We start from the raw sequence: 21,149 nt of genomic DNA on the forward strand, positions 1-21,149 counted from the left end.
CCTTTAAGGATGAAATGAGTTTAATACAGGTAGTGCTTAGATCAGGAGTGTTTGTAGATGCTAAGGGACAGAGCTCTCCAGCAGGAGTGCCTTCCTCCCCAGGCTCCTGATGTGACGGCCCAGATCCAGCGACCTCATCCTGATCCTGTCCACCTTTGTTTCTAGTTAGTCATCAAAAACCACACACACATAAGAATATAGAATTTTATCTCATTTTAGTTAAAAAAAATAATCGTACCACCGAATGAAGAAGTAGTTTTTTTCTTTTTTTCTTTTTTTGGGAGGTACTGAGAGGGGGAACCAAAAATAAAATGCAAACAGCCAAAAGTAAAGAGAATTTATATTCATCTGTATAAACATATCCGCTGAGGCAAACGCAAGCCAAGGCCACGGCAGCTGGGCTGGGCTGGGCTTGGCTCGGCCCCTCCGATTCTCATAGGTTCTAAGACCGAAAAAATAAAACCTTTGCAAGTCCCACAGGGGTCCCAGGGACTCTGGGGACATTGTAGTAAAATAAAGAGTTATCGAGCTTCACAAGCAGTGACACGCTGAACATTGCATAACGGTGGCCCCGGTGGCCATTCACTTAGACTGGGTGACGTCACAGTTTCACAACACAGCAACGGACACGCACATACACACACGTGAGCAAGCACATGGAGCTATAGAGGAACGGCACGGGTTTCACTGTGGCCTGGGGAGTCCCCATGCGAGTCTACGGGTGGGCACGACAGGCTGGTGCCATCACGGGTGACAAACCCAAGGAAGGAGAGTGTGAAAGGGGTGCCGGCCCCGAGTCCTACTGCCAGTGAACATAAACACGTCAGGCACTCCTTGGGGAGTCAAGGCAGAGTGCTGAGGTCCACCCTGAAAAGGCCAATCCCTTAGGGACCCCACCCCTCTCTCCACAGCCCCTTGGGACCCTCAGCTTGCTGCGGGGGTAGGCTGTCAGAGGGTGACATTTCTGCCCCTCCCCTCGGAACCCTATCACTCACATCCCCAAGGCATGCCTGGCAGAGTGTAGCCTGTGAGGTAGATTCGCACAGTGGCCTTCACCCTGCCTGGCTGGGCCCCATTGAAATCAGCTTAGAGTGCTAGGGCCTGGATCTCCTCACTAATGTAGGAGTCCCCGGATCTCCTCACTAATAGAAGAGTCTCTCCACTTCCATCAGAGATGGGGCCTGATCTGAAAGGAAGCGTCCTGGGGAGGGTCTCACTCTCTGCTGGACCATGGCAGGGCGGCCTATAGTTAAGGGGAGTTGGGTGGGTGGAGAAAGTAGCTGGTACCAAAGGCAGGGGCGTGAATGGGCTGAAGTTGGGCTAGAGCAGGCAGCAAGGTGGCCAGAGAACAAGACACGTAGGGATGGCCAGAGAGGATGCTGCTGGCTGGCATCACAGCCGCATGAACCGCAGGAGAGGGCAGGGCAGGGACCAACCACCGAGGAGACTCCTGAATGAGATCGGGTCACATATCGTTTGCGGTTTTTAGTAGTGGTCCGGGCACAGAGAGCAGGACCTGGGAGCTAGTCTCCCACAGATCCCCTGTACCCACCCGTGCCCCCAGACCGCACACGGGGCAGGGCCAGGTCTCGGCCTTGGCTCTGGCTACTTGAACGTGGACTGCAGCTCCTTAAAGGCCGCTTTCCGCTGCTTCACCTCCTCAGCCTGCTTCTTCCTTTCCTCTTGCTCAGCTTTGATCTCTTCCTCAAAGCGGCTGGACACGTTGATGGCCTGTACCTGGGGGCGAGGGTGACAGACAGGTCAGGGGCGTGGTCTCCACATCAGCCTGAGGAGCTGCTCTCCCAGGGATCCTTTCTGACCCCGGCCCTGGTGAGCCATAGTCACCTCTCTGCCTCAGTTTCTCCATATAGAACCTGGCACACACTTAGAAATTGACCACGGGGCTTTCTGGGGGGCGGGGGAGGGGAGATAGAGCCAGCTGGTAAAGTGCTTGCCTGGCATGGGTGACATCCTGGTTTTGAGCTATACTTCAGAAAACCAGGTATGGTGCTGAACACTTGTGATCCTAGCTCTGGGGAAAAGAGAGACGGAAGGATATGAAGTTCAAGGCTAGCCTGGGGTATTCGAGACCATTTTTCTCTGAGAGAGTAAGAGAGAGGAGAGAGAGAGAGAGATGGAGAGAATACACGCACACTCACAGAAAGAAGAGGAGAGGGAGAGGGAGAGGGAGAGGCTGTGTATGCAGATGGTCTGAAGGCCCACAGCTTCGTCCCGGCTGGGGCTGGCAAGGGTGGGGCCTCCAGAGAGCCTGATGGCCCTGCACACCTCAGGAAAAGTCAGCTCCACCTTTCCCCTGCAGCCCTGAGAGGGACGGGGAGGGACTGGCACAGTCCTGTCTTAGCTGTGTCGTCGCACAGTTGGACCTCGCAGTCCCTGGCTTCTCACCTTGGCCTCGAAGAAGTTCTTGGCACCCTTAACGCCCTCTGTGGAGACATCGATCTCGGACAGGCGGGCCAGGACGTGCAAGCCGCTGTCTTCCTGCAACTCCCCTGCTGCTGCCTTGCGGAAGATCAGAAGGAACTGCGGAGGGAGGGCACAGGGGTCAGCAAGGGAGAAAAGGGAACAAAGTCCAAGGCCACACCCAAGCCTCAGCTCAGATCCCTCCGCAGAAAGGCCGAGTGCTCACCTGCAGGACCGGAAGTCAAGATAGGCTGGGCTCTGGCCCCTACCTTCCTGGTCTGTCCTGCCAGGACCCTGGGTGGCAGAATTCCCACCGTCAGCCTGTCTCTACTTGCCACCCACTGTTCCTCAACACAAAGCTGCCCTGCATTCACAAAGCCTTAGAGGGCCCACACTCCCATTCTGCAGTACGGATGATGGTTCGGAGATGGCAAACGGCTTCAGCATTGGAAGGATTCGGTTGGATGCTCTCTGAGCCCAAGCCATTCTCGGGGACCACTTGACTTTTCCCCCTGGCCTCTTGTCACCCCCAAACATACAACCCAAGAAGCCCTGGACACCACCTCTCTGACTCATGCCAGAGCAACTCCCTTCCCATATCCACAAGTCCATATCTGCAACTCCATATCCGCAACTCCATGCTGTTTGGGGGCCTAGAACCATGGCTATTTTTTTTAAAAGACTTATTTATTTATTTAATGTATCTGAGTACACTGTGGCTGTCTCTAGACACACCAGAAGAGGGCACTGGATTCTACTACAGATGGCTGTGAGCCACCATGTGGGTGCTGGGAACTGAACTCAGGACCCCTGGAAGAGCAGTCAGTGCTTTTAACTGCTGAGCCATCTCTCCAGCCCGAACCATGGCTATTTTGCTTTGAACCTCATCCCTCCGGCCATTCCCCAAACAGGCTGGTCCATAGCTTCCCCCTCAGAGAATGTGAAGCTACACGGTGCCACACCTGGTCCCCTCAGCAGACCCTGTCACCCTCCCTTCCTCTGAGCCAAGCACTGTGTAATCCAGTTTTGGGCGCTTTCCCTTCTAATCTCCAGGCCCTCAGAGCACACAGCCTTTCCCCACAACTCAGTTGAGTGCATAGGAATCGATCATGATGGCACTCATAATGCTGGCACCCAGGAGGCCCAGGCAGGAGGCCGCCTGCCAAGAACGCCTTGCGAGCCTCTCAAGGCCACCCAGTGCTGGGGTGTGGCTGGCTGGGAGTGGCCCCTGGATGGACTCACCTCCCGGAAGCTGAGTTTGCTGTCGAAATCCTCGTCCACCTCCTGGATCATACTCTTGAGGCCCAAGTGTGTCTGGGGGGCCCCCAGCTTCTCCATCATGAGTTTCAGCTCCATCAGGTCGATGAAGCCATCCCTGCCGGCATCATACCTGTGGACGCAGAGAGAGGCTTAAGGCTCTCCTGCCATCCCTTGTGTCTGACTCTGCAGAGCGGCCACAAGCCTGGGGGGCAGGATGTGGTCAGTGTCTTCCCATCAGAGCTGGAGGGGACCTGGCCACGTGGCCTGGTAGCATCCTGTATTTTAAACAAGGCTAATTCTCACATAAACCCACGGTGTGGGGGAGGAAGCCACAGCCTCCTATACTGAGAGTGCATGAAAAAGCAGATGTTTTCACATCATGCCCATGGATCCTGCTCTCTCTGGTCCAGGCCCCTCTGTGGGCACCCGGGGACAGGGAGGGTCGTCTCAGTCTCTCTTTAGCCCGATCTGTGACTTCAGTTAGGTGGTAGAGGTCTTGTGGGCTGGGCTGTCAATGGAGTGTGGGATGTTCACAGAAGTAGCTCTTCTGGGCTGTAAGAGCCAAATGTCTCTCAAACACTGCTAACTGGTGTGTGTGTGTGTGTGTGTGTGTGTGTGTGTGTGTGTGTGTGTGTGTGTGTGTACGCGCGCACATGCACACAAGATCATTCATTCCCAGTGGTCAGAGGATAGTACAGATGTGGAAGATGGTCTCAGTGTTTAATTTTTTTCTTTTTTTAGACAGTCTCACTTTGCAGCCCAGTTGTCCTACAAGTCACTATGTAGTCCAGGTTAGCCTTGCACTCACAGCAACCCTCCTTCCTGTCTCCACATGCTGGGACTATCTGTGTGCATCATTTCGCTCCTCTATTTATTTATTGTGGTGCACGCTCTACTCCAACAGAGCCACATCGCCTCACAGGAGGGAACCAGCAGCCTCCACTCGGGGATCTTAGTTCCTGCTCCAGCTTTATGCCAGATTCCAGGAGAGAGAGAGAGAGAGAGACAGAGAGAGAGAGAGAGAGAGAGAGAGAGAGAGAGAGAGAGAGAGAGAGAGAGAGAGAGAAAACACCTACTAGGTGCTCAGACTATTGAGTGAGTGACTTGGGAGTGAATTCTGAGCCAAGGGTCTCAGCAGCCTCTTTGGAGCACTGTGTCCAGAGGGATGCAGAGGCAGGGCCACGGTCACAGCAGGGCGGTGGACCTGGGTGTGTTCGGGGAACAGGCTGTTCTGGGAGCCTACAGGGAGTGGGGGCAGGGTGCTGGGGAGCCTGGCACAGAACCAGTTGATAACCAGGCCTGTTTCGGCCATTCCTTTCTTTTCTCGGCCACCAACAGCCTGGCAGAGACAGGGATGGGTGAGAACAGGGTCTGAATGTCCCTTTTCTATGTCACCACACTCCTGGTGCTGAGTGGCCAGAGGTGGCCTCCAACCCATTTTCCAGCTGGTAAGGTGCTGTCGGCACCACCAAGTCTTCTTGTCAGGGTGACACACACCTGCTCTGATTGTCTCCCTGGACACGAGCCTGGGGAAAGTGCCCTCAGGGTGACATGTTGGCTTTTCTGCCTGAGGACACATAAGGGATCAATTACAGATACTGGGTGCCCTTCCTGTTTCTCTCTGGCTTCCCCTTTGCCCCTCTCCAGTTACCTACAGCCGCACCTGACTTAGACATCTAACAGCCCCTAGCATTGAAAATGGTCTTTGGATGGGAGCTTTATTACTCTTTAACACACTTAATAACCAGAGGCTCAAAGAGGCTGATTGACCTACCCAAGGTCACACAGCAGTACGGAAAAGGAAAGAGCTGGGCTACTATCCCAGGTCTGTCAGGCTGATGAACTTATACATCTAAGTATCTGCTCCCTGCCTCGTTCTGGGCCCCGTGGCTACCTGCAGACCGGCGTCTGCCAGCAGCACCAAAGTGAGCATTTGTGCAAAGGGTATATATAAATAGTTGATGTGTGAGTGACTCAGGCCTTGGAAGTAATGAAACACAGAAGATGGCACTTGGAACCATGTGTTCCCTACAGGGTGGGGACAGGCAGGCTAGTGGGCCCTGAGGACAGAGGGGCTGCTGGAGTGGGGGTAAGTGTGAGAGGATGTGGTGAATGTCAGGCAGGCAGGGGAGGGCTATCAAGGCCCAGCCACCATCTGCAGCAGGAAGGGCCCTGAGGTGCCTGGTCACACTCCTGCCACGGCAGGGTGTCTACAGGAGGTAGAGGGCAGGGCACCCGCTGCACTCCACTGGCAACAGGGATACCTGATGAGGGGCCTGTCTTTCCCAAGGCAAAGACACAAGGACGCCTCTTCTGTGTCCCTTGGGACCACAGAGTCCCTTACTTTCTGAACGTGGACCCCAGTGAAGTTCCGAGATGGCATGTTCTCGAGTCAGACTGCCTGGGCTCCCCCTCAGCACAAGGCAGAACATGTGACCTTTAGGGGGCATCTGGGAACATCTGGACATATATTTTGCTTGTCTTAAGTGGGAGTCATCGGTGCTCCTGAACAGACATCAAGGAAGCGCGGCCTACAGTATCCAGTACAGCCCCAAGGAGAAAGGTCTGGTTTTAGTCTCTTTTTTGAGGTTATGCTAAAATAACATGACCAAAAAAAAAAAAAGCAGGTTGGAGAGAAAGGGGTCTTTAGCTCCCAATTCAAGGTGACAGCCATGATGGTTGGGGAAGTTCAGCAGGAGCTTGAAGCAACTGGCCACATCACAGCCACCAACAGCAAGCGAATGAACAGAGAGTGTCCTTGCTGTGCTCGCTGTCCTAGTTAGCTCTGTCACCCGATACAGTCATCTGAGAAGGGAATCTCGATCGAGGGTTTGCCTAGATCAGATTGGCCTGCAAGTCTACCTGTGGGGGATTACCTTGATGGTTCACTGATGTAGGATGGCCCAGCCCACTGTGGGCGGCGCCATTCTCTGGGCTGTATAGGGAAGTTGGCTGAGTGTGAGCCAGAAACAGCAAACAGCATTTCTCCAAGATTTCTTTTCTTTTCTTTTTTTCTTTTTTGGTTTTTCGAGACAGGGTTTCTCTGTGTAGCCCTGGCTATCCTGGAACTCACTTTGCAGACCAGGCTGGCCTCGAACTCAGAAATCTGCCTGCCTCTGCCTCTCGAGTGCTGGGATTAAAGGAGTGCGCCACCACGCTCGGCCAAGGTTTCTGCTTCAAGTTCCGATGAGTTCCTGTTCTGACTCCTCCCAACAATGTTCTATGACATCAAAGTCTAAGCCAAAATAAATCTTTTTCTCCTCAGATTGCTTTTGGTCCAAGTGCTTTATCACAGTAGAGAAAGGAAACCAGAATAACGCTCTTATGTAATTAAAAACCCAACCCCATAGAATGGTACTGCCCACTCTTAGGCTGGGCCTTCCCACATCAATTAACATAACCCAGCCCCCTACTGACACGCCCATAGGCCAACCTGATCCAGGCAAACCCTCACTGGGATTCTATTTTCTGGGATTCTAGATTGTGTAATTGGGAGACTTGCTTAGGCTCATGGATACCAAGCCCACGGCAGAGTCCACACAGTAAGTGGCTAGCTCCACCTGGCAGCTATCGCCACTCTGGTGGGATTCAGTTATCTTACCAAATAACCACAGCCTGCCAGGCACTTCATATGCTCCGCCGTCATAGTGGGTCAGGGCTGGGGAGGATCACTGAAGAGGGTACTATAGCCTGGGACCCCAGCTTGGGAGCCACATGCCCCTTGTTTTCCTGTGTCCCCAGCTGGACCTACACTCAAGGGTCTATGCTTCTTTTAAAACCAGAACAATGATCTCAGACTAAATGAGGCACACGCCATGCCCAAACTTGGATGTCACGTTGGGTGGTGGATTCCCTGCTTTCTAGCAGCTTCACGCTGGGCCAGACCACACCTCAAACCGCAGCCTAAATCAATCAAAGGTCAATCAATTACCAGGGCTGGGCTCCAACCCAGGCTGACTCCAGTCCCCAGGGGATGATGCAGGGGCTGGCTACAGTTCCAAAAAAATATCAATTGCCAAGCCAGGTGACACAGAGCCAAAAGAAACCTGGCACAGGGTGAGAGGTGGCCCTGGAGGAGGTGACTATTCTCCAAAGGCCTTAAATGTGCACATCAGTGACTAGGCCACAAGGCTAACCTTACAGAAAACCGGACCAAATGCTCACCTTGTCTCCAAAGCCCAACTCTGCCGCTGCTGGTTGGGTGACCCTGCTGGCTCCTGACCCCGTAAGCCCCACTTTCACCATTACTACCATGCAGATTAAAAAACCCACTCTGAAAGTGAAGATTGCTAAATGACTCAAGTTGACTCTCAGCACAGGGCCAGACACACGGTAGGTGCTGAATACCTTAAAGCCGGCCAATGTCAAGCACTCAGGAGGCAGAGGCAGGCAGATTTCTGAGTTCGAGGCCAGCCTGGTCTACAGAGTGAGTTCCAGGACAGCCAGAGCTACACAGAGAAACTTTCTCGAAACCCCTGCACCCCCACCCCCATGCACCAGATGCTACACTGAACATTTCACATCCTTACTATGACAATGGCAGTGACATTGAGTTAATAAAAGCCACCAGAAGCCTTGAAAGCATTGCTGTTCAATCACGAAGACCAGGTTTGGTTCTAGTCCAGAGCTGGGAGGAGGGGCTTATGGTGGAGTGTCCTGGTTGGGTGGGGTATCAGTCTGGATAGATGACCAAGGAGCTCCCCAGAATTCCCCTCTTCTGAAGGTCTGGCTAAACTGAAGGAGACTGGAGCCTTAACCTACATAGCTCCTGGTCTCCCCACTTGCCTCCCTGTAAGGAGGGAACAGTGGGGACTGTCCCCACACCTCTAAGCAGGTGACAGCTGTGGAAGTGATGGTGTTCTCACGAGGGAGGCTGGGAGGCCCTCTTATCCTGCTGCTCTTTCTGAACTGGGATTGAGGCTCTGGGAGTCTCAGAGGATCCAGGGAAAGAAAGGTTGGTCCTCGAGGGTTCATCCTCCTAGCCTGGCCCACCGGCTTATGGAGGAAAATAGGGGCTCAGAGTGGAGAGTGATAAACCCAGGATCCCACAGCAGGCGGGATTCTACTAGATGAACTCTTTCCATCTCTCTGGCTCCCTCTTTCTCGTGGGCCACTGGGGTTGGGCCTGATGCTCCACTCAGGGGCTCTTGAGTCTGGTTCAGGAAAGCCAATGTCACCAAGCTCTGTTAACAGAACTCCCAGGCTTTGGAGCTCAGCACCTTTCCTCGTGCTAGGCATCAGAGGGAGGCTGCTGCGGGCCTGGCACCCGGCCCACATTCCAGCCTCCCTCCCCATGCCACAGTTCCCAGCAGGAGAGGGCTCAGCAGCTGCTGCCTAGGATCTGACAAAAATCTCTCCTGTCACCCTCCCTACAGCTGCCACCCAGGCTGACCCTGTCTTTAGGTCTGAATGCGATCTTACAAAGCTGCTTCCCCCAGCTCTGTCGGTCCCCTCCCTCGGTTCTGATAACCCCGAGTCACAAGGGTGGCATTCTCCGTCCAGACATCCCTTTTCAACAGACAAGGAGACTGAGACAGAAAGAAAGTGCACTGGCCAAGGTCAACAAGGGTGCAGGTGGGGTCTAACTGAGATAAAAAAAAAAAAAACCACACCTGTCTGCTGCTGCCTCCAGAGGCTGCTGGGGCGGAGAGGGGGAGAGCCGCAGGGCTGCAAAGGATAACACAGGGAAGGGGAGCCAGCCCTCAGTTAGGGGGCAGACTCCCAATGTGGTTTTCCCTGCTCAGTGTCTTGAATACCTCTGAGGACAGAGGGCTCACTGTTCCCTAAGGTAGGCAGTGATCGCTCTCCCAGCCCCATCCCTGCCGGGCTGGCAGAAGCAAAGCCATTAGCACAGCTGTTGCCCCAGCACAGGGAAGGAATACAGGGAACTGACTACAGTCTGTCCCTTCTGGCACCCAGCCCAGGCCTGTGTCACCGGTTCCAAATGGCCACAGGAGGATAGACTGCTGAAGGGGTGCTGGGCTTGCCCCCCAACCCCCCAGTTTACGTGCTGCCTTGTTACCACCATATCTATTTTCTGGATTATTAAGGAGTAAATGTATTCATGAGTAGAACATGGTCACCACACAGTAGGTGCTTCAAACTTATTCTGTTATAATCACTAAGCAGCTGTATTTTGGGGCCTCCACCATCCTGCGGTAGGGGAGGTCTCTGTGGCCTTCTGAGCCTGAGCCTCGATATCCTAAGAAATGGGAGGGCATTTTGAGGGTAGGTAGGTGACTTCCAACTCTGCTAGCTGTTCTGGCCAGCCTGGGCCTGCTCGCCTGTCTCCATGGGAAGGGCAGGTGGGTCCCAGTAATGACAGCTCAGGAGGGCCAGCTTGGCACGTCCCCACCCCTACTGCCTGACTCAGGGGACAAACCAGACACTCACCACTTTGGGGCAGAATCTGACCTCGATCACATGTCCTAAGTCAGGGGTTTAGACACGGAGCAGTGTGCGGTGCTCACGGGGCCCCTCCCCAGTTTTCCAGAGGGTCCACTGAGAGCCTCCAAAGCTGAGAGCTACTTGCTTGAGGGTTGCCAAGATTCAGGGTTGTCTTAACCTCAAGTCTGACACCACCCACCGGCTGAGCCAAGGTGGCAATGTGGGAGCGAGCGTCTTGCCGTTGCTTTGTTTCCCGCCCACCCTTACTTAATAAGCACGTACGCTACTGACTACGGATAGAACCCAGAGTTGTTACCCACTCTTGACTCCATTCACAGTACTCCTGAAGCACTCCCACAGACGAAGTCACCTGCCTGCAGTTACCGGGACGGGAACTGGAAGCCGACAGACTGGCCTGGCCTTGTACTGTCTCTTTTCCCTCCCTTTCTTTCAGTGGTATTGGGGATTAACCCCAGGGCCTCATGCATGCTGAGGTCTCACGGAGTTGCCCAGGCTGGTCTCGAACCCACTTTGCAGCATAAGCTGGCCTTGAGTTTTTCTTTTTTCTCTTTTTTTTTTAAAGATTTATTTATTATATGTAAGTACATTGTCGCTGTCTTCAGAGACACCAAAAGAGGGCATCAGATCTCATTACAGATGGTTGTGAGCCACCATGTGGTTGCTGGGATTTGAACTCAGGACCTTTGGAAGAGCCGTCAGTGCTCTTAACCGCTGAGCCATCTCTCCAGCCCGCCTTGAGTTTTCCTAACCTCCTGCCTCAGCTACCTGAGCAGCTGGGATGACAGGCCAGTGCCTCCAGGCTTGGGAAGCACTTGTGACAAGAGGGGGCTTTCGGAGATGCTTGTTCTGCTGGCTCTGGATTACAAGTGATAAGAAGACCGCGATGGACCACAAGAGGGAGGAATCAGGATACGGAGACAGACCCTCCCCTCCCCCATGAAGTGATTGCCTCTGCTTCTCACTATCTCTGAACCTTAATTTTCTGAGACTCAGTCTCCCTCTCTGTGACATGGCTGACCAGTGGGAATCTAGCAGTATGTTTTAAAAAGTATTAGGAAGGGAGCCAGCAGGGCTGGAGAGATGGCTCAGTGGTTAAGAGCACTTGCTGCTCTTGCAGAGGACCTGGGTCCAATTCCCATCAACCATATGGAAGCTTCCACTCCAGTTTGGGGAAATCTAGCATCTTCCAAAGGCGAAACACCCATATAACATCAACAGCAACAATAATGATGATGATAATTAGTAGTAGGAGCAGAAGAAACTTCCTAAGAAGAAGAGAGCCAGGGCCCTGGTACCCAGTGAGTCAACAGTGGCCCCATTCATCAGTCAAATGGCTGAGTCAAGGAAGGACTTCCTGCTCAGGAAGGTCCCAGCGAGCCACACCTGCCTGGCCCTGCAGCCTTCCCTGTTCTTGCAAAGCAGAAGAAGTCCTGCTTTGCAAGAAGGCTGCTGGGCAGCCAGAAGGAACTCGGTGACTGCAGACTGGAGGGATGTCCTTGCAAGAGGCTGCAAAGTGACTAACCCCTCAGCTCAGCTGCCCTTGCAGAAAGGGCCTCCAACCTGCCTCTGGAAGTCCTGATGACCCTTGGGCCAGGACTCTTCCAGCCAAAGCCAGGCCTGGGCCTCCTCTGGCCACTGGGAAGGCTGGGAAGGAGGGAAAGGGGGCAGTGGGAGATGCAAACACCCCCCTTCCACAGAACCAGAAAGTCCCCAGAGGGGGGAGGAGAGGTGACTCAGATACAGAGGGGAAGTGGGTGGAAAAGAGAAGAGGCCCATTGTTGGGAATCCTCCCTCCCTGGGGTGTGAGGCACCTCAACCCCCACCAAGCTTGGCTCTGGCTTCTACGAACAAGGACCTCCACTTTCACCCTAAGAGCCACCTAGATCTAATCCTGCAAGTAGCACTCACGACCTTGGCCAAGTGACTCACCTCCTTGAGCCCCGAGGACTAAACTTGACCCCTAAGAAATAGAGGTGAGTTCCCCTGGGACTCTAGTAAGGACAGGGCCAGGGACACCTGAAGTTTGACACCACCCACAGGCTGCTGTGGGACCGAGAGGCTGCGGTTTTTCCTAACAGTGGAAATGCAGACGCCTTCCATTACTGGTCCTGTGGACCCCACCAAAGACCTTCCAAAAATTCTGTGGGTTCTACAAGGCCTTCAGCTGGATTTGATAGCTGCTGGGTGGCAGGATGTCTTCTAAGAACATCCATGGCCTTAACAGACCCCAGGACAAACCTGGGACAGTTCTGTTTGCCAACATGGAACTGTCAGGTAGGTCCTATGGCCCAAGGAGACGCAGAGGCTCAGGAGCCCAGTACCCTGCACAGAGACCCAGCTGGGTGGCAAGGGCCTGTGTCCCAGTTTAGTGTCGCTCCAAGGGCCGCTGTTAGCTCTTCTCTTTTCTTCTACCACCTGCCTGCCACGTAATTAAGTGATAATGAATTCATCTCTCTATTTTTGTTATTTATCAAAGCAATATGCAGCTGTCAATCAGAGCGTCTGTTGGGCAAGAGGAAAGTAGCAACGGGCTGAATCCCTGTCATTCTGGCCCAAAGCAAAGAGCCAGTGCCAGCCTAACAGGCTGGCAGCTCTGTTGGGGGGAAGTGGAGGCAGCCAGAGGCTCGTTCTGAGCAACCTCAGGACCAGCGCTGACGGCTGCCACCAGGGCCAGGGCATATGCTGAGCTTGGGACAATGATGACAGCAACTTAGTAAGTACTGATTCTGGGCCAAGTACTAGGTTACGCACTTGACAGCACATCAGGTGGGGAAAGAGCCCCAGAAAGGGTTAAGGAATGTGCTCTGAGTCCCCATGCAGCTAGGTGTACAGCCCTGTAGGGCTGCAGACTCAACCAGGAAGGGAAGAGAGAGGAGGCCGGGTGGCCCCAGGAGGAAAAGCCAAAAGGAAAGGGAACCTTGGCCGTCTGACGTAAGGGGTCATGAGATGAAGTGGGTGGGGAGGAGGCTGGGCAGAGGGGTAGGGCCAGTGCCGGGCCAGACAGAACAAGGAACTAGGGCACCTTCCTCGGATTCCACAGTTCATCCACAATTACACCTTCCAGGCAGATGTCAGCTTACAGAACCTTCCAGAGTTCTCCCCGGGCTGTTAACAGCTCAGCAGCGGTAGCCATCCCTGAAATTTTGTGGATCTGTCCAATGCCTTTTTGTCTTGGAAACTTCTAGAAAACAACTCTGGATGAGTGGGCAAAGAGAGGGGAGGAGGCTGTGTGTGAGAGAGGAGGGATAAAGTCTGAGGCCACAGGGGCGGGGGTGTGGTGTGAGAGGGTGGGGTACAGGCTCTAAGATGCAGTGCCTCTATGCCTGACAGCAGGCAGAACTCAGTATGTGTCATCCCTAGGCCCCACTTGGAGGAAAACCCATGATCCCAAGCAGGTCACTTCTCCCTTCTGGATCTCAGTTTTCCTGTCTGTAAAATGGGGCTGGAGGCAGCAGGCAGCAGTAGGTGGCAGAGCCTGCTGTTTCCTCGGGTTCTCCCTCGATCACTGTCCTCATCCACACTGAATGGATGGACCAGAAGACTTCGAAGCAGTTCTAGAGAGCATCAGTGCTCAAGACCCCTTAGAAACGAGGCTAGAACAGGCGTGTCTTTGAGGATCATCACACACAGCCTGTTCCTCTTGCACTGGGGCAGACTGAGGTCCAGGGCCGACAAGGACCTGAGGTGGGATTCCCGATGAGGTGGGAAGCCCGGCCTCCTAGCTCTGGGCTGCCAAGGAAGAGCCAGCTCCGCTTTCCAGGGCCACCGGCTCCACTTCCTCCCTGCACTCGCTCTCAACAGAGCCCTGGCTGAGATCCTGGGACCTGCTGGGCCCCAGGAGGCAGCAGCCACTTGCACAGTGGAAGCAGATTGTGTATTCTGTGCTCTGAGAAGCCTTCTGGGGCTGTGTCCAGCCGGACTCGGCTGGGCTGGGCTCATGGGGCACAGTGAGGCCTTGTTTCCCTGAATACAACATCAGCAGCTTTGCGCCCCAGCCAGGGACCCTGGCGAGTGGCACTTCCTTCTCTTGAGGTCCAGCTTTCTGGCCCCTTCCTACCCTGTCACCCCTCCCAGCACCCCAGCGTGCAGCACTAGTGCCAAGAGGTAGCTCTGAGGAGGCCAGCACCCTCTAAGCACCTCTCAACTAAACTGCTTCCCCCCAAAACAGCCTGGGTAAAACAGTACAGCACAGCTTCCAGACCATTCTCCCCACGGGTTCCCCGCAAATCAAAGTGGTCTCTCCCGAGCTTGCTCTTTGGGGGTATCTGGGTTCCCTAAAACAGCGCCATGGTATGGGGGATAAGAATACTGCCGAAAGATAAGAGAAGGAGGAAATGTAAAATGGGCTGGTGGTGGATGGTGGAGGGGGGAGGTCAGTCTCACATACACACACACAGAACACACACACAAAGAGGTGTTGGGATGTGTTTCGAGACACTGACACAGGTATCTGTGAGAGACAGTTCAGAAGGGAAGGCCATGGCTTTTGAAGCTACCGGTCCGAGTTCGAATCCTGATCCTATCATTTGGTAGCTGTAAAGTCCTGAGTCACGGGACTGTTGGGAGGCCCCAGCCCTATCTCTGCAGAGATCTATGACACCTAAGTAACTCTCTGGAATCCACAGGGTGGATCAACCTGGAAGTCACCGTTGCCCTAAGGTTCAAAAGCAAGGAGTGTGGATTCCTGCCGTTCTAGCCTGGTCAGTCAGTGGAGACTGAAGTCAGAGGGTATCCTCTTGCCCTGGAACCTCCATGTAGAAGTTTGGGGGGTGCATTATAGCGGCATCAGGAAGCTTCTAGTCACCCATAGCTGGGACCTAACGTCCTCTTTCCCTATGAGGACTGGCTGTGGGTGTGGAAGGAAGTGGGACATGGGAAAATCCTCTCTGGACCCTGGTTGGAGGGAACGCCCCCTTTCCGGGCTTCCTGATGGGTGTCTGGGCACTGTCCGTGGGGTGTGGCTGGGGCTCTCAATCTGCTGGCTGTCTTCTGCTTTGGGATTCCCTGCGTACCCCACCCCAAGCTCAGCTTCTGTGGTTTGGTCCCCTCTGGGATCCGCTCCAGCCTGGTGCCTGGAGGACCATTTCCTTTCCAGGAACATAGGTGGCTTACTAGGAAGACGGGAGGCCGGTCCTTTGGAGGGGCACTTGCATCTTCTCTACCCCTATGGGTACTCTTCCCCCATCTCCATATTGCTGGATTTTGTGGGGGTGTGGAATGGCTGAGCCCACAGGTCTTGGGGACATCCTAATCTGGTAAGGGTACAGCTTAGAATCATAGAAAGTAGAAGGCAGGGGTTGGAGACCCTAGGCAGGGCACATAGAGAGAGAATGGGCTCCAGGGATTGTCTGGGAAGGGAGGAACTGTCACTGGGGAAGAGGGCTGCCTTCTGATAAAGGGCAGGGGAGTCACCACTGCACAACCACGGAGTGAAGGGGTTCGAGGTGGGGGGGCGGGGTAATGGGGGAGAAGGGAGGGAGGGGAGGAAGGTGGACTCACAGTGTATGAAGAGGGGCTAAGTCCCAGGGGACTCTGTCCTGATGATAGGGGAGTTACATGTTTGTAGACTGGGGGACAGGGACAGAGGAGCCCTTCCCTAGCAAGACCGCACAGTGTTAAGGAAATGGAACCTGGTCAACAGGGTGGGCGGGAATGGAAAGGCCTGAAGAGTTTTCACCCACAGTAAGTAAACATAGTATAGCTGAGGGTGTGTGTGTGTGTGTGTGTGTGTGTGTGTGTGTGTTGGGGGGAGGGGGTTGTGGACCCAACCTAGTAGGAGAGAGTCCATAACTAAGCAGAAGAAATTAAAGGACCCAGTAAAAGGCACAAGTCTGGCATGGGTGCCGGGGGGAATGTCCCCTTAAGAGGCAGTAGGGTTGCCTTATTGCGGTGGGGGTAGGGAGTCCAGTAGTTAGGACGGAGCGGAAGGGAAGCCACCGGCCCTTTCTCCCTTTCTCGATATGTTTGGGTGTAGGGTGGTGGGTGCAGTAACATTAACAGTGGGAAGGAGGTCGGTACCCTGTGTGGTGGTAGTGACTCGCTGGGGACCTGCGATTATCTGGAAGGAACCTCAGGGAGCCCCCAATCCGCGTGGGCTATTCCGAGGGCAGTATCACCAGGAGGAGGGGTCACATGTCAGGAACGGGAGCTCCCCAGATCCACTTGCGTGCTGGGGTGGTGGGTCTGGAAGCCTCGTGGCTCTTTAGAAAAGCAGCAGAGTTCCCCACCCTGGTGAGACGGGGTTCTGGGGGAATCTAATTGGGGATACGGGAGGTTAGGGCCCGAGGCCGGGTCTAGGGTGGTGGGGAACCGGGTGCAGGGGCACTTACTGCTTGAACATCTTCTCCATGTCTTTGATCTGCTTCCTGGAGAACTCCTTGAACTCGGTGTAGGGGTTGAAGACGCGGCGGCTGGGCGACTGTGGCTCGCCGATGCCCTGGTTGAGGTCCGCGCGCCGCAGCAGCTTGGCGCTCAGCTCGTCGTCCGCGCTGCCCAACGCCTGGGCAGTCTCGTCGGGAGCCTCGGCCGCCGCCGCCGCCGCCGCCCCGTTGAGCCCCGGCTGCTCCGTCGCCTCGCCGCCTTCGCCCTCCATCTGCAGCCTCCGGCTCAGCTTGCTGGCCAACTCGTCCGTGGCCATGGTGGCCCGCGCAGCGCTGCCTCGGCCGGGCCCCTGCTCTGCGCCGCGCTCCCGGCCGCGCTCTTCCTCTTCCTGACACTCCCCGCCGCCAGGCGCCGCCCTGAAGGTGGGACTTAGGGGACCGCCCGCCCCCGGGCTGGCTCCCGCCGCCTTTGCCGCGTGCCGGGTCCTTCTCTATCCCCGGAGGGGGGTAGGGGGGTCAAGTGCATTCCGCTCCCCAGCTCCTCATCATCGTTCCCCTCCCTCCCCCACAGTGAAAAACCATCAACTTCTCTCTGATGACCTCTGGGTGACGCTGAGTCCCAGGAGCCCTCTGGAAGGAACCTGGGAAGGGGGTGTCCCAACCCTTCGGGAGGGAAGAGGGTCCGCTCGCAGGAGGTGGCTGTGTGTTCAGGGACTGGAGAGGGGCGCGGCTCTCAACCCGTTCTCTGAAAGGGGTTTGTGTCTCTGACACCCTGTCGGTTGCCATGGAGACCACTGGTAGTGAACCGCTGGGCGTTCTTGATAAGGTGGCAGGAATCTGAAGAAGGTGGACCCTAGCACTGGAGCCCAGTTGAGACTGTCTCCAGGGCTATCATGACTGGCGTCATTCAAAAGTGGGGTAGCTGCTATGAGGGAGATGGCACCCTACCAGTTCTCAAGGTCCCCAAAGAACTGGGAAAGGGGAAGGGGGTCGTCCTGTTACACGATGATTCAGCACAATAGCTGCCTGATCCGGCGGATGCCTGGGACTCTCCACCTCAGAGGGATTTCAGAGAGATCTCCATGTTGCCTCTTTGATGGGGATCCCAGAGGGGTGACCTCCTCCCCAAAGCGTCAGGAATGGGGGGAGCTGGAAAGGAGGAGCTCAGAGAGAATTTGTCTCTGTCATCTAGTCTGTCACTTCAAGAACAGCAAAGCTGGTCTGAAGAGAAGGCTCAGTTATTAAGAGTGGTTATTGCTCTTGTGGAGGACTGACATCCTAGCATCCGTGTAGGGTCCGGGTAGAGAGGGGCAAGTCACGAAAGGCCTGTAACTCCAGCACCAGGGATCCTAGACCCTCTTCTGGCCTGCTTATGCATCTGCACTCATGAGCATATATACCCCTCCCCCACACACACAGACTTAAAACTAAAGTAAATCTCTGGCCAGTCTCTGAGTTCAGTCAGCCTGGTCTACATCCAGGATAGCCAGGGCTCTATAGTAAGACTCCCTCCTTGATAGATGATAGATAATAGATAGACAGATAACAAACTCTGTTTGTTTGTTTGTTTTTCTTTTGGGGGTTTTGTTTTTTGAGACAGGGTTTCTCTGTGTAGCCCTGGCTGTCCTGGAACTCACTCTGTAGACCAGGCTGACCTCGAACTCAAGAAATCCGCCAGCTTCTGCCTCCCAAGTGCTGGGATTAAAGGCGTGCACTGTCCGGCGGTAACAAACTCTTAAACCTTCAAAGCTATGGTGTTCTGGCATCAACTGCAAGGTCACTAGCCATAATGCTGATTTCCAGGCTCTACCTAGACTGACAGACCTGTCCTTTGTCACTGGGATCCAAAAAGCTGCTTTTCACAAGCACCTGGGGGAAGCCTTGCTCTTTGGAGTCAAGAGTCTCCGACACAGATGCATCACTAAGATAACAGGGCAATGCTGGGTACCCAGATACTGCCCACTCCCAGAGGCAGGGTACAGAAGACCTGGAAAGCACAAGCTAAAAAGTGACACTGTGAAAACAGAGGGGACCAGAGAAGCTGCTGGCTGCCACAGGATGATGCTTAGAGGAAGACACCTGATCAGTAACTGTTGATGTGTTCACAAACATTGTTGAAGGAAAAGGTATTTGAAAGAGTATAATGGATGCAGAAGAAATCTGTAGTTATACCTTGCTCAGCCTTTCAGAAGCATGGTTTCACAGAAGACCCCAGGTCCCCTGAGTAAGACAATGACTCCTGTGTGTTTCAGAAGCATTTATCAGCTGCCTCAGCCAGTTGTCATTGCATGTGTAGAGCTGGTGTTAGCATCAAACCCTGCTATAAAATGTCCCCGTAGAAAATCATGTTGGGTATAATACGCTTTCTTAACTTATACACACTAAAGGAAGTTTTTGAAAAAATCTGTAATATTTGGACAAACAAACCATATTGTGTTGCTTTAATGTTCTAAATTAAACTTTTAATAAAGATTACCAGAGTAAACAAAAAAAGAAAAAGAAAAAGAAAAATGTAACTTTTTGTAAGGTTGCTAAGTCTGATAAAGATGCTAACTAAGTTTAGAGAGTTTTGATTTCTTAAAGACCAAGGGAGTTACAAGTAGTTGGTGTTGGGTAGTTCAGTCTAGCTGCTTTAAAAGAAACACAGTTTACATATTTAATAGAGACCAAGGATAGGGGAGGGGCACACAGAGATTTCAACATTTAAATTACATCTGCACTTGCCTAGGTTTGTCTAGACTGTCTTCATAAAGTGCATAGGTGACTTTCAAAACTCTGGTGAGCCTTGGAGTCATAAACATATGACTTTATTTTAGATAGATGTCGGTAGCCCAGGCTAGCCTCATCCTCCTTGTGTAGGTGAGGGTGATGTATTTATTTTAGACAGATGTCAGTAGCTCAGGCTAGCCTCCCCTTCCCTGTGTAGCTGAAGATGACCTATTTCTGATATTTTAGCTTTCTAAATGCTGGGAGAACAAGATCTGCACCCTTAGATGCTGTTTATATGATGCTAGAGATTGAGCTCAGGGCTTTGCGCCTGCTAGCCCAATGCTTTACTGTCTGATCCATATCACCAGACTCATTTCTTGGTTTGTTTTTGAGATAGTCTCCCTTTTCAGTCCAAGGATTTGAACTTGCCATGTGGTCCAGGTAGACCTCAAACTGGAGATTCTCCTGCTTCAGCTTCTCCGGGGCTGTGATCACAGGTATCTGCTGCACTCTGGGCATTAAGTTATGGCATCTAATAGTGCTGCGGGACTCAAAGTGCCTTCACTATGAGCAGTTTTGCATCTATTTTTTGACTTCTCTGTGATGAGAGCAACTGATGGGTCTGCTGTCTTGAGAAGTAATCCATATGAGATGAATCTGGGGTTCAAGTTTGAATTCTTTAAAGAGAGTTTGTGTGTTAAGCTCTAGTTAACATCCTACTTAGCTTGCATGGGTAAAATCTTGGGGCTGGACACCTTATACAAGGTAACGGGATTTCTCCCATTTCTCCCGTATCTGTGACATCATGGGAAAGCGATCATCACAGGAGCCTTGCTGCTTCAGCTCAGGACACACTTCTGGGTGAGCAACTCCCTAATTCATTAAAAATCATTTATTAATTTTATTATTTATTATTTATTATTATTATTATTATTATTATTATTATTTTGGGGCATGTGTTAGTGATGGTCAGAGGACAATTGTTAACGGTTGGTTCTTTCCTTTCGTGGTACCTAGGGACGGCACTTAGCTAAGCACTTTTACCTGCTAAACTCTCTCAACAGGTTTTGGGGGTTTTTGTTTTTGTTTTGTTTTGTTTGTTTTCTTTTGTTTTGTTTTGAGACAGAAGTCTCACTCTGTAACCCAGGTTGATCAAGATCTCACTAGATAGCTCAGGCTAGCCTGTAACTGTTAGTAATCCTCCAGTTTCAGCCCACTGAGTATTGAGATTAATGCATGGAGCATTATATTCAGGTTGGAAAGCTCTGTAAACAACTCTTGGGTTCTCTCTCTCTCTCTCTCTCTCTCTCTCTCTCTCTCTCTCTCTGTGTGTGTGTGTGTGTGTGTGTGTGTGGTATGTATGCACATACATATGAATGCCAGAGGTCGTTGGCTGTCATTTCTCAGTCACTGTTCACCTTGTGTTTTGAGATAGAATTTCTCACTAGCCTGGAAGTTGTGGAGTAGACTCTTTATAAATGTGATAGGGGTTGGACTCAGGTCCTTACACTTGCATGGCAAACACATTACCGGCTGACCTATCTCCCGGCCCTAGGTGAACTTCCTCATATTTCAGAGGCTCTGTGACAGGTGCGGCAGGTCCTTACTGCCCCACCCATCTCAGAGGCAGTGGGCTGTGGTCCTGCTGGAGGGCTGGTTGCTAAAACCAGCACCGGAGCTGCAAGTTGGAGACTATGTTTCATTCGATTTTTTTCCCTTCCTTCTTGGGAGTCCTTGGATTTCAGGGAAACGTTGTTTCTCTTTTAGACACTAAAGCAATGGCGAGGGTACGAAAAGCAAAGGCGATTGATAGGCTCTGACTGGAGACAGACTGGAGATAGAACTTCCAGGAAACACCAGTTGGCTCTTCATTAGGAGAGTCGCTTTATAATGACCATGAGTTCTGTGTAGTGAGCACGGAGTCTGGCAGCAGGGAAGATCTATTCTGGTGGCACATTCTAGCATTTGGTCATGAGGGAAGAATGATCTTCAGGAAAAAAAAAATCACCCCCTCAGCAAAGGATTTCTATG

The 21,149-nt window shown here is 52.9% G+C and overlaps 1 protein-coding gene across 1 annotated transcript; it reads right to left on the bottom strand.

The window, feature by feature from the left end:
• On the bottom strand, positions 1 to 16,779 carry Efhd2 (EF hand domain containing 2). Its single transcript, NM_025994.3, has 4 exons — positions 16,419 to 16,779; positions 3,664 to 3,811; positions 2,407 to 2,541; positions 1 to 1,737 (listed from the first exon to the last, which is right to left on the bottom strand). Exons 1-4 carry the CDS (start codon positions 16,724 to 16,726, stop codon positions 1,606 to 1,608), a joined length of 723 nt encoding a protein of 240 aa, NP_080270.2. The 5' UTR covers positions 16,727 to 16,779; the 3' UTR covers positions 1 to 1,605.
• Positions 16,780 to 21,149: the final 4,370 nt, after the last annotated feature.

The sequence above is a fragment of the Mus musculus genome, chromosome 4 (genome assembly GCF_000001635.26).
Source record: "Mus musculus strain C57BL/6J chromosome 4, GRCm38.p6 C57BL/6J".
Taxonomy (NCBI): Eukaryota; Metazoa; Chordata; class Mammalia; order Rodentia; family Muridae; genus Mus; species Mus musculus.